Source organism: Vombatus ursinus, unplaced genomic scaffold (assembly GCF_900497805.2).
Source record: "Vombatus ursinus unplaced genomic scaffold, bare-nosed wombat genome assembly UNPS02014774.1, whole genome shotgun sequence".
NCBI lineage: Eukaryota > Metazoa > Chordata > Mammalia > Diprotodontia > Vombatidae > Vombatus > Vombatus ursinus.
The window spans coordinates 19725790-19739920 of NW_020954552.1; the positions used below are offsets into that span (position 1 = coordinate 19725790).

Sequence of the window (14131 nt, forward strand, 5' to 3'; positions counted from 1 at the left end):
TTATACAATTTCTTCCTTTTTTTTTTTTTTAAATTATCTAGGTATAGAGATGCAGCCTTATATTCCAATGGTGTTGCACCAGCTTGTAGAAATCATTAACAGACCCAACACACCAAAGACGTTGTTAGAGAATACAGGTACCATATAACGGAACTGTTGTGGTGAAGGGAAAACTAATTGTTTTTAAAATTCTTTTAAATTAAATTGCTCAGAAAAACTATACCAGTACTAACATTTGTCCAGCTTTTTAAAATAAACATTTGTGGATCATGTGTATAAAATATGCTGTTTATTAATAAAGCTATATTCCTGCACCAGTATTATAAAACTCTGAAGAACAAATAAGACAACTAGAAATCCATTTTCCTTGCTTCCTAATACTTATTTATTAGCTTAAAGTATGTCTAATGGTTGAATGATACTGGAACCTCATGGGTTTTATATTATACTGGTTCAGAAAATATATTGCACCTGTATGTTGTGTTTATACACATTAACTTTTTAAAGTTTTGAGCCATATGAGCTGGACATATACATGGGGGGAAGAGTCTGAAAAATTTGCAAAAAATTTATCTATCCTGCTTTATTTCCCTATATCAAGATTTTTGAGATAGATTGAGACATTGGATATGGCACTGCTGTTGAAAGTTAATTTGTTGTTACTAGCATGCACATTTTGTATTCTCTCCAGTAACTAACTTCTAAGTGTGAACTTAAGCAGAGCTTTGTGGGATTTGATTTATGGGGGCTTGTTTCCCTTTTGCATTTTCAAAGAGCATGTATATATGGTTTAAAGAGCACCTTCCATACTATGAAATATATTTGTATTTTTTTTGTTTTTACTTGTTAGTGTTCTTGATAGTTTTTGGTCATAAATTTCAAAATTCTTTTCCATTCATTTCATTCCTTTTTGTACCATGATGATTACTGGTTTGCAGTTGTCTTTCTAAAGATTCCATAGAAAGATTAGAATAAAATCAACTATGATGGAAAAGGTTTGTTTTAAATCTATTTTTAGAGTGTTAGAGTTAGTATGGAAGGAGATCTTTTAAAATTTTAAAGAGATCTGGTTGTTTGTATAGGTACTGACACTTCACAAGGGAAACATTGCTGAAAAATGAAAAAAATTGTTATCTTAACAGTTTTTTTCCTTTTTAGAATGCAGTACCTGTATGTAACATTCATCCACAGTTGAAGCATTTTACTACTATAAAATTGTAGAAGCTTTCATATGTATTAATTTAAAAAAAAAGGAACCTTTGTTTTTAAATGTGAATGCATAACTGCAAATAAATGTTGAATGTGATGTACCTAAAGTTTTTTGTGGGATATCAGCTACTGAATCTGCAGCAGTACATCCTAGAACATTAATTGACCTATCCTATAATTAGGTTAGAAGTTGGATTAAAATGGTGAAATCCAAGTTCATAACCTCCATTGAAAATACAATTGATAATTAGTTAATTACAGATTGCTCCATAACATACATCTTAATGCCAAAACTTTTTATTGGAATATGTATATTGGAGGTAAAATGGAGCTTTTAAAAATTAATGGTTTATCAAATCAGTCAACAAGCATTAAGTTCCCCTTTTGAGGGAGGTGCTGTATCAGGTGCTATGGATACAAATTTAAAAAAAAAATGAAACAATTTCATTACCATTTCAACTTTTTAGAAATCCTTCCTGCAATTAGAATATATTGACTTTTCATGATTTTCAATCTTATCTAGCATGAATTTTATAACATTAAGAGGGAAATGATAATGATAGTTCAGATACATATTATTTCACTATGGCTCTCAAAGTTGGTAGCTCCAGTAGTATCCTGAAATGAGGAAGTTGAACCTAAGGGAAATTAAGAGGAAACGCAGCTATTAAGTGCTTGAACTGAATTTTGAAACCATATCTTCTGCTGCTCAAGTTCAGTGGTCCAAGATTAATTTATACAATGCCTGTTTTACAAAATAATTTTAAAAAAATAGTATATCCTACACTGAACTTTTTAATAGAACATCATCTGCTTTATTGCATGTTTCATTATGCCTGTTTAATGAGAATGTTGCATAGTTTGTGTCTCTTAAACATAGGTTTTCTTTGCTTCATATGAATCTGCTGGATTTTTAGTATTATCTGTGTAGTTTGCTTTAAGTAATCCTTAAACATTATCTTTTTCCCCCCACCCTTTTTTTCTGAAATATTAACCTTTTGTGAGTTTTTGAGAGAACACCATTAAAGCACCTCATGGTTTGTTTTCTGTGTTTTTTTTTTTTTTTAAATGTATAAGTGTATTTATTTATGTATGTATTTTTGAATTGTAGAATGCACTTCTGAGTTGCAATTGTTTCATCTTATATTAAGAAAGCATTTCTTTTCAATGATTACGTATTGGTGATTACTTTCCCATTTAAATTTTTAAAATTAAAAATTAACATTTACTCCTTTATGTTATCTCTACTTTTCCACTATACCTTTTATAATAAAAGCAGAAAATTGGTTAGACCATATAGTAAAAAATGCTTTTAAAAAATAGGGGGAACAAATTGGATTATAGTAAACTCCTGTTCAAAAATTTTTTTTGTATTAGAATTTGAATATTGCTTGAAATTAATATATGACCTGAAGTTTTTTGTTACATGGAGAGTTTTGCTGAAATGAGATTTGACCTATCACAATAATTGTTTCCTGCTCCATTCAGTCAGTGAGCACCTTAACACTTGAGATTTAACTACTGATTTAGGCAGTCTAAAATTGAAGTATGAAAGGAATTCATTTATGTAAATAAATTTGGTGAGATGAAAAGACCGGATTTAAATTTTTAGCAATATACTTGACGTGACACTTGAGATGATTCATGGTCCATTTCATATAAATGATTCTGAAATCAATATAAATTGTTATGTAAGTTTACCTAAATTATGTAACTTAACGAACTATACTTGGGGCAGCTAGATGGTGCAGTGGATAGAGCACCAGCCCTGGAGTCAGGAGGAACTGAGTTCAAATCTGGCCTCAGACACATAACATTAACTTGCTGTGTGTGACTCTGTGCAAGTCACTTATCCCCAATTGCCTCACCAAAACAAACAAACAAAAAAAAGAACTGTACTTAAATATTTTTCATTTTGATACCAAATTCTTAAAATATTTACTAGCCTATACCAAGTAACCTCCAAATCAATCTTTTTGTTAGTGTATAGACATATGTGGGCATTATAAATTGGGTGGGAGAAGCAAAATTGCTTGTGTTTTTGGTGTTCTCTCAATCTTTAAAATTTTTTTAATTCTTTTTGCTTTCTTTTTCCCCAAAAGTATGCCATATATGTTGCTGCCCCTTATTTTAGGGGGTGGTAATAAACAGCACTGGTGAAATCTTATGTTTATTATCATACACAGATTCTGTTGGTTTCTGTTTCTGAGTTATTTGTTGTTTTTTCTTTATTTTTTCTCCTTCCCCCTCATTTGCTCATGTCTTGGTTGGCGTTTGGTGGTGTATAACCGTGATTGCGTTACCTTAGCAATAACAATTGGTCGTCTTGGTTACGTTTGTCCTCAAGAGGTGGCCCCCATGCTACAGCAGTTTATAAGACCCTGGTGTGTATTATTCAATCTTTTTTTTTTTAAATTCATTTTTTCTTCACTCTTTCTTTCTTTCTCTTTCTCTCTCTCTATCTCACTTTTAGATATATTTTCAGTTGGTTACAAAATCACAATCCTTAATCATTGCCAACCATGTGACTAATCTTGTCCTATCAGGTTTGTGAGTTTTTCAGTAGCATCGTCATGTATATTTATTTTATGTTGTGGCTAACGACTAATTGATGCATGGGATAAGATTGTCACATGCTTGCTGTGTTAAAAGCTTGATTTATACCTACAGAGCATTTAAAAATCCTCCTGAACAATATTGATGCATGCAGATGTAAAAAATTAGACTGCATTACATTACTTTAAAATTAATTTGAAAACTTGGATTGAAAACATAGATTTGTTATGTATAAAAGTATTGTTTGCTTGCTGCTGTAAAATTTAAATATTTTTTACCATAAGTTGTATCGAGATGTAGTTTACACTGTGGCAGTATATTCTATGTTCTGCTTCTTAAAATCTATAGCTTTTATAAACTAAAAAAAACCCTATTAGTGGTGTTTAATGGAATACTTTTTGTATTAACTCTTTAGACTAGTTTAATAACCTTCACATGGCTGAAATTCAACAGTTGATGCACATCTAGTACAAAATCTAAATTCATTCATTCATTTTTCACATAACTAATTTTTACTAAGGAATAAGAATTCTACTTTTTAATTACTTGATATTAAGTAGATAAAGCAAAAGAATTGTTGGGCATCTTTTAGCTTTCCAAGAACTCTTTGAGTAGAATTCCATTAAATACTGTTAGTAATAAAACAGAAGCACCTTTTTACTTTATTACTAAAGCTCACTTCTGTAATTTAATAGGTGTACCTCTCTGAGAAATATAAGGGACAATGAGGAAAAGGATTCAGCATTTCGTGGGATTTGTACTATGATCAGTGTCAACCCCAGTGGAGTAATCCAAGTAAGATGAATTTTTTGACTTTTGTTCTTGAACTAAAACAAATAGATGGAAAATTATAGCAGATTAGGCCAATACTTAATGGAAAATGCAAACTAGGTCTTAAAAATGGGCTTTTCATGCCGAATTTATTAGCTAGTGAGGTTTTTGTTGGTTTGTTTATAATATTTTCTGAATGCCTGCTAAGTGAACAGCACTGTGGGAGAATTTTATCTGAGTACAAAGGAATGGTATCTCCTAAAGCAATTTTGCACATAACTACTTACTAGAATCCAGCATATTTCAAATTCAGGAAACAATGTCCTGTTTTGAACATAAAAGGGATTTCTATAGAACCATTCCTGTCACTTGGCTTCCCTTTATTTTGTATCAAGAAGTTAAAGAAATCTTTGAGCATCAGAAGTGATTGGTTAATTATGGTTTTATTTTTAGCTGTAGGGCCGTGCCACTATTTTACCTATGCCTAAACATCTATCAGACAATAAAAGGTTTCCATTCCTTTATCTCCAGAGTAAAGTCAAACTTTTATTAAGTACTTATATGTGTCAGATACAAAGAAACATAAAAGCAATCCTTGTCTTCAAAGAGCTTCCATTCTAAAGGGGAATTTTTTTTTTTAATTAAGAGATCTCTCTTTATTTAGTAAAGGCAAGGATAAAGAAAGAACAAAATTCCATTTGCTCAGTAATTACATAACAAAATATATTGGAAAATATTCTTAATCTTGAAGTTTTAAACTCTAGGGTTTGTGTTTATTTTTTGCTTTTTCTTTCTGTATTTTCTGAGAAATGCTTTCTAGAAAGCAATTGTATTAATGATCTTACTCCATGCAAATTATAGAATCTCACTTTTGCATTGGCTGCCTCAAAAATACAAAGAAAAATTATATTAGAATAATTGACTCAGTATAATGATGGTACTGCTCTGATGATTGCGCCTAGAAATTTAACTCTGAAATATTACGTATTTTCATCTCTAGGGATAGATTTAAATTGTTGTCTTCTGAATTTTATGGACAGTATAATGTAAAGAGTACTATATTGGGAGTCAGAGGGACCTGGGTTCAATTCTAGTGCTCCTATTTACCTAAGAAGAAACAGCATTTAAATCAGTGGTGTCAAACACAAATAGAAATGGATACCTGCCCGAAGTGTATTGACTTAGAAAACCATAAATCAACATTATCTATGTGGAGGGATGCATGTAGAGGGAATCAAAGTATAAGAAGATGAGGATGCTAAGAAGGATCCAGATTATTAAGAGCTTTAAATGTCAAGTAGTGAAGGTAATAGAGAGGCTCCAGAGTTTGTAGGTTGACATGGTCAGACCTATCTAAGCTTTAGAAAAATCACTTTGGTGGATGAGTGGAGGGTGGATTAGAATGGGGAAACACTTAACTCCATGAGACCGATGAGAAGGCTAGTACAGTAGCCTACACGTACCTGAGATGTTCTGAAGAGAGAAACAAGATTTGGTAACCATTCGGATATGTGGAATGAGGTGACGTGTTAGGGATGATGCTGAGGTTAGGGCCTGGGTGACAAGAGGATGATTGTGCCCTTGACAGTAATAGTAAAGTTGGGAAGATTGAGGAGTTTGGAGGGGGGAAAATGAACATGTTAGATTAAGATTATTCAGGGACATGCAGTTTGAGGTGTCCAAAAGGCAATTGGAGATACATGACTAGCTGAGGAGAGAGGTTAGGGTTAGATTGGGGAGTCGTCTGTGTATCGATGATATTTAAACCATGGTAGCTGATGAGATCACCAGATGAGGCAGAATAAAAGGAAAGAAGAGAGGACCCAGGACATAACCTTGGGGTATAGTTCAAATGCAAAACATACACTTGCCAAAAAGACTTATTTTATGGAGAGCCCACAAAGGGCAAGTGTTCACATAGTGGTCAGAAGAAGCAAGGACACTTTCAAGGTCTCGCTTAAGAACTTTGGAATTGGGGACAGCTAGGTGGCGCAGTGGATGGAGCACCAGCCCTGGATTCAGGAGGACCTGAGTTCAAATCTGGCCTCAGACACTAACACTTACTAGTTGTGTGACCCTGAGCAAGTCACTTAATCCCACTGCCTAGCCAAAAAAAAAAAAAAGAACTCTGGAATTGACTGTGTGACATGGGAGAAACTGCCACAGGACCGCTCAGCATGGTGTACCCACATCAGAAAAGGTTCTGTGTTGTATGAGCAAAGCAGAATTGAAGTAGTGCAAGAGGAACACAAAATATGCAAACTTAGAGAAATTCACTTCAAGGGTTCACATGCACTATTTGTACCCAACATGTAGTACAGCATTTCGAGCTCGTATTGGTCTGATCAGACACACTAAAACTTCACTCTAGTATAGTGATGTCATTTTGGTCCTTTTTGAGAAAGAAGGACAACAACCAACCAACCAGTGGTAAGACAGGTAAGGAGAAGAACCAGGAAAGCAACGTCATAAAAATGTAGATGAGAGGAGAGAATAGCCAGTAAGAAAAGATCAACAGTATCAAATACTTAAAATAGATCAGGAAAAAACAAGGGTTGAAATAAAGCCATTGGATTTGACAATTGACATCACTGGTAACTAAGATAGCAGTTTCAATTGAATGATGAGGTTGGAAGCCAACCTTTGAAGGGTTTAGAAGAGTGAGAGGAGAGGAAGTAGAATCACTGATGATAGAATATTTCATGAAGGAGTTTAGCCCTGAAGGAGAGGAGAAACATAGGATGATGGCTAGTGGGGCTTGCAGAAGCCAAGTGAAGATTTCTTAATAATAGAAGAGACCAAGACATGTTTGTAGGCAACAGGGAAGGACTTCTCTTCCTTGGGCTTTAGATTCTTCATGTGTAAAATAAAATGAGGGAGTGGTAGCTTCCAATATCCCTTTCACCTTTAAACTTGTGATCCTATAAACCTCTCTGCACCTCAACTTTCTCATCTGTAAAATGAGAATTATTAGTCACTTCCTCATTTGAATTAGAAGATGAGAGTATCAAAAATAATGGAAGCAATTTGCTGGTGAGATCAGGAGAGGATGGGGTGAAGGGTTGTGCCTACAGAAATTGGCTTTGGTAAGAAAGGTCACCTCTTCATCTGAGATCAAAGATTCTGCCCAGATGATTCAAGGTGTAGAGAAGGAGCAGTTCTTGGTAAATAGTGTAACTTTGTTCACTGAAGTATTCTGCTGTGAGTGTGGACTGGGGAGGCGGATACTGGAGGAGGCTTGAGGAGAAACAATATTTCAAATGAATTCTGTGCATAGTGGAAAAGTAGTTTACTTACTAGAGAGGAATAGAATGTTTTTCCTGCGACAGTGGTGGCCCAATGGAGATTAGATGTGATAAGTTTTTAATGGATCTCATCAGCAGTTTCATGATTTCCCCCAATTCTGTTCAGGGAAAAGGACAGAGATGGTGAGAGTGACCCACGATTGGGGTTTGGCAAGGTAGAATCATCACAGAACAAAGGCACTAGAAATTCAAGGGTAGAAGGAGAATGGCGTAGTTGCATTGGTAGGGAGCATGGGAATGGGTACAGGTGTGATGCCCTGGAAAAGAACTGAGAAATGGAAGTCAGGAAATGGAACATTTTGTGAATGATGGCAAGATAACCATGGCTTGTTCATTGTGACTTTAACAGTGTATAGGGAATTTTATTTTTGTATATTTAAAGTATGATGTAACTTTTGAAGGTAATTGCTAATTAGGAGATTACCTCAGAAATGGCTTTTTTTTGTTTGTTTGTTTAATTTTTTGCTAAATGTCCATAGGAGCCAGTGGGCATAGAAAACATAGACTGAAAGTCGTTGAAATGTCTTTTCACTAATGTATGTTTAAACCAATTTTTGTGAAATCCTCAGCTGTGTCCTAACTTAAGAAATCCCTGACTAGAAATTTTTACATTCCACTGACAAATAACAGTTGACAATTTGAACCTTTTGCCCCAGAAAATGGCATCGTCTTAGAAGTGTGCTAGTTTAAGTGCTTTTTTTTTCTTTAGGATACCTGGTCACTTCAGTATGTATTCGTTAAACTGTCTCCAACCCTGCATAAATGTGTAAGAAAAGATAAGATAGATACAAACATGAATGTAATTTACTTGGCTTTGTCTACATGTATCATGATAATGGAAAGCATCATTTTGTAGCTAGTCTGAGACTGGATTTATAGTTGAATAATTTGATACTCCATTTCATCATTCACTTAGGTAAATTTAAAATAACCATTTGGATTTTGTAAGCCCCTTCAAAATTTAAAAAAATCCATTGACATGTTTGTTTTTTTTTACATCATCTTCATTTCCCAATAGATTTTCCCTTCCCTTGCCCCCCAAAATCATCCTTTTAAGAAGGGGAGGGTCGGGGTAGACACTGGCAAAACTTAAATATATCAAGACTAATGTTATAAAAATTAAATAATATCTATAAATATTTCAAATTCTACTTCCCCAAAAAAGTTGTGATCCACATATAGAGCTTTTCAAAAATCTCATTCTGGTATTATTACATTAAGTTTCTTATTAAGCTTAGTTACCTAAATTAATAAAATTAATGTTCCATCTAAAGGTTCAAGTTAATTATGTTAAATGTCCGATTGCTGAATTATTATGTACAACTTTTTTCAGTGATGATTTTTAAAAAGCATTTCTAATATGAAAACAACTAAGATTATACAAAACAAGGTTTGGAAATGGTTCTCTTTGCAAACAAGTTAAGAAATAGGACATTTTTCAGATTCATCATACTTTAAAATTTCCAAATTAGATTCCTGATGTGCATTTTAATAAGCTTTTGGTTTGAAAGCTACAAGATCAAAATTGAATGCTCTCAGTGTCAAAGACAAGTGAGATATAAGCTCAAATACTTTAGCAATCTGTTTGCAAGGAGTTTATAGTACTTAGCTATAAGATGCTCTTCCTACAAACAAAATGATGACCTAGCAATTACTTTACACTCATTTTTTTGCAACAATAAAATTTTAATAGTTCTGTTTTAATATAGAGCTGGGGAAATGCCAAATAAAAATTGGGTATCTTTAACCATGTTAAGGTGGGGGAGGGGTCCTCTTAAAAAAAAAAAGACAAAAATACATCAGACTAAAATTATATTCAGGTGCTTCACTGTGCCGTGGGGCTAATAACCTTGAATTCTAGAAAGTTACAGCAATGGGGTTCAATACCAGACCTTTAATGGAAGCTTTTGTTCCAGCAAACTGTTTGTCTATTGTGTAATGACCAATTTCATTTTATTCATTCATGGCTAATTTCAGAGAGATTCATTACCAGGTTGGTTGTAAGCTTGATGAATTTTTTTCAACTACAGTGACTCTTGAAGATCATCTTAAGTTTTAAAGTCTGTCTTTGTGGAGTACCCATGCCAATAAAATTAAGATCTTTGAATTAACTAAGAAATCATATGCGCAAAAGTTGTAATAATGATAGGTCCTACTATGTATTTGAAGTTAGGTTTTATTTCATTTGCCTTTATAATTTAAAAATCATTGTTTCTCCAATTATGATATCACTTAATTGATCTATAACATATATAATACAGGTATTAATACAAATTAGAAAATTTAAAATTTCTGAAATTTGCCTGAATTATTTAAATGTTTAATGTCATTTTTTGTGGGTTTTCATATCTGAAGTTATAATACTCAGTGTTACTAAATTATGAGGAAAATGTTCTTATAAATTTGATGGTTGAATTTTAAAGTGTTCACTGATAGGAAAGGAGTTTAAGAAATGAATAGCAGGGGAGTTATATACAAATTTAACGTTTATCTTGAATTTTAAATACCTTTTTGTGTTCTGTTCTGATCTGATCAGTACATTGGCAGATAACTCATATTGATGGGGGATGGTAATTTTTCCTTTTTGTGAAATATCATAGTGGTGTTTTTTCCCCCCTCTATTTTCTTATAGTCAAAAGAACCTACTGATTTTTAGATTGGTGACCTACCCTCTTGTCTCTGAATAAATGGCCATCCCTGGAATATTTTTTTTCTATATCATAAAACTCATTTCAAGTGTTAATTTTTTAACTTCATATCAAGCCCATCAGCATATTGAACTGGTTTCAAAGAATTTTTATACTAATTGAAAGTTTTACAAAAGGACTTTGTTATGATTTCATAACAAACTGCAGTATCTCTTTTTAATATTTGAAATCACATTGGGATTTATTTTTGCATTCATATTAATCAACAAATTACTTATTCCCATGCCTCCTATGTGCTGTATATTGTGCTACATATACAATTGTTACAAATAAATAGTTCCTACCTTCCAGGGAGCATATTACTACTTTATAGGTCCATTTAATGAAAATTACAAATAGTTGTCCAGTTTTTAATGTTGGGATTTTGCTGTATATTTTATGGACCATCATTTAGAAATGAAAATAGTAAATAACATAGGGTGCTTCTAGGTTTACAGAGTGCATTACCAGTTGATCTTGTTTGATCTCAATAACCTTATGAGATAGATACTACTACAGACATCCTTTATCACTTTACAAGTGAGGAAACTGAGGATTTACGTTAAAGGATTTGCCCTTAATTACAAAGCTACCATCAGAGGAAGGATTCAGACTCAGGTCTTCCTGAGTTCAACATTTCATTCACTATCACACTTTCTCTCCATGGTTTCAAAGCCAAGCTAAATCAGTAGTGACCCCATTTGTCATTTTAATAGCTACTAAAGATTTTAGTTCTAATTCCTAATGGATCTGCCTGATTTTTAGCACTAGCTAAGACTCTTAGGGATTTAATTTTTAGGAATTTTAGATTTTGTTGAATTTAAAGTAGGTTGAGAGAGGAAAACAAAGCATTATATTGCCAAACCAATGTGGTCTGGCACTTTTTTCTAAGATAATGTGAGTAAATTCATTTTGAATGAGCCAAGGTAAAAATGAGAAGAAAAACTAAATCAGGCTCTGTAGTATAGTGCCATGATTCTATGGTATGAGTTATATCTCTTTCTCTACAACTGTGGAGAGAGTACATAGGAAAAAAGTTTCAGGATTTGTTCCTAATGTACAAAAGGGGATGAATTTGCGAATCAGAAGCAGTGACAGTGGTTTAGGGGCTAACTTGTATAAAAAGATAAACATTTAACACAAAATATTAAAGGTAAAATATAAAAAGGAAACAGACTTGGAGGGAAAATGTTGAAGATGAGTGTCAGAATAAATTGGAATGATAAAAAGGAAACTTTTTTGTTGGTAACCCTTAACTGAAGGCAGCAAATTTTTTTCTTTCTTTTTTTTTTTTTTTTTTTTTTGGTATTTTCAGCACATTTTACATATTGGGCCTTTATTAGACATCTTGTAAAGAGAATCTTTGTATGAAGATGCTATCTAGCCAAAAGCTAGAAACCTAGGAAATAGCTAAGTTAACTTTTACATCAGTGCAGTGGCATGTACCATAGAGTAATTTTTTAAAAGCTTACAATGCTTGTGTGGAAAAATCTAGCTGGAATGATACAAAGTGGGGCAAAAGTAGGAGGGCACAGTCAATTCTGACAGTGTGAAAAATGGGAGGGGTATAGTACACAAAAGCTGGAGGGGCTTACAGAGTGAGACTTTAACGCTGTTTAACGTCTATTTCTTTACTTTTTATTGTAAAGTGGATTTAATTTAGATTTTTTATGTCATATTGATACTTTAAATGGAAATATGATTTTGGGTCCTGATGATATTTCATCATTTCACATTACAGGATTTTATATTTTTTTGTGATGCTGTTGCATCATGGATTAGTCCAAAAGATGATCTCAGAGACATGTTCTGTAAGGTAACTAACTATAGCTTTGTTTTAAAAGTATTATTCCTTCAGATCTTAATGTATTTGGTTTTGGGTTTCACCTTTTGCTTCTACATTTGTTTTCCTATTAGAGTGTTAGGATATTCCTATTTCTATTTTCTTTTATTGTGGAAAACAATTACCCTTAGTACAAAATAAGTTGGAATTATGGCATTAATTATATTTTATGTATGCACTATCAATCATCAGATGACACATTTAAGTTGATTTTTTTGGTAGTTGTGGCTCTTAGATTCTTTTATCCATTCTGTTCATTACAAAACATATTTTTCAAAATAGCTAGTTTATGATTCCAGAAATCATCTATAATATTTAAATAGCAAAATTTTTAGCCTCACACGTGGGTGGTGGCTTTTAATTATTTTCTAACCAAAAGATTTCCTTGGCTTTGAATAATTGAAAAGTAAATGCTATTGGCCAATAGAGCCGCCTAAATAATATTAAAATTATTGAAATCTAGTTGTAGTCAAATTATGTGTATTTTTTTAATGTGAAAAAACTGTATCATTTCTTCTAAGTATTTCTTGGAAGCTTTGTCCAAGTAAATTAACTTGCACTGCTTAAACAGATTTTGTGTTGGAGCAGCTTTAAAGGTAGGAGTCATGAATGCGTTCCACTGTTGAGGAGAGACTATCTAGTATGCCATTAAAAGGGGCATCTTTATAATGTAATTTCCAGCCCTGTTCTTATTGCACTTCAAAATAAGTATATTTATCATGAAATAGTGTCTCAATTCTCAAAGCAAATAGAATTTTAAAATTTCACTCTGGGGGAAAAAAAAAAGAAATTGTAATGAAGTCAAGCAGTGTCACAACTTCAAAAAGTTAGGAGAAAATTATTCTTTAATTAGTTAAAAAAAATTTTTAAATAAGTAGTGTTGACCTTTAGAAACTGACAAATTGAAATGTGCTTTTGCCTTCACAGATCCTTCATGGATTTAAAAATCAAGTTGGGGATGAAAATTGGAGGCGTTTCTCTGACCAGTTTCCTCTTCCTTTAAAAGAGCGTCTTGCAGCTTACTATGGAGTTTAATCTCATGCACTTAGGCTGCAGTCCCATGATTAGGGGTAAGTTCCTAAAAGGAGTGTTTCATGAGATAAGAATACAGTCATACAAAGTTGAATGCAGTGTTTCTCAAGATTTTAAATTATGAAAGACATGAATCATACTTAGTCTGTTTTTCAGGAGAATAAATATTTAACCAAATTAACATAAGTGTAGAAAAGTCTCTAGCAGTCATTTTAATGGCACGGGCACACTTTTGAAGCACAAAATATACTCCTCACAGGCTTAAAAGAGTAGATGTGGACCCTTAATGAGAGATTTGCTCTGCCCTTGATTAGACATAGCCCTGTTTGAACTTTCCAATAGGAACTAAGCCAAGGTTTAAGTAGCACTGAGGTAGGAAAGTAGTATGGTCTAATGAAAGAGCAGTGACTTTGAAGTCAGGACCTGAGGTTGAGTTGTTACTCTGTCGCTTGATTGTCTTTTTGACCGTGGCTAAGTCACTTAATCTTTCTGGGCCTCAGTTCCTTCATCTGTAAAATAAGGGTTTTAGACTAGATAATATGCTAAGGGGCCCCTGGAGGTACAGAGTGCTAGCCTGGGTCAGGAAGACAGTTCAAATATTGGCCTCAGACATTTACTAGCTGTATGACCTTGGGCACACAAAAAACTGCCTCAGTTTTTTCATCTGTAAAGAAGGTAACAATAGTATCTACCTCCCACAGTTGCTGTGAGGCTCAAATGAGATATTT

At 33.2% G+C, this 14131-nt stretch overlaps 1 protein-coding gene across 1 annotated transcript in view; it reads left to right on the forward strand.

Moving 5' to 3' along the window:
• Positions 1-14131, forward strand: part of TNPO1 (transportin 1) — a 74181-nt gene that overhangs the window by 51484 nt on the left and 8566 nt on the right. Inside the window, exons 20-24 of the mRNA XM_027864165.1 lie at positions 42-137; positions 3518-3593; positions 4461-4560; positions 12270-12344; positions 13299-13441. Of these exons, the coding sequence (XP_027719966.1) occupies positions 42-137; positions 3518-3593; positions 4461-4560; positions 12270-12344; positions 13299-13406 (455 nt within the window). The 3' untranslated portion in view covers positions 13407-13441. The remainder of the gene's footprint in view (positions 1-41; positions 138-3517; positions 3594-4460; positions 4561-12269; positions 12345-13298; positions 13442-14131) is intronic.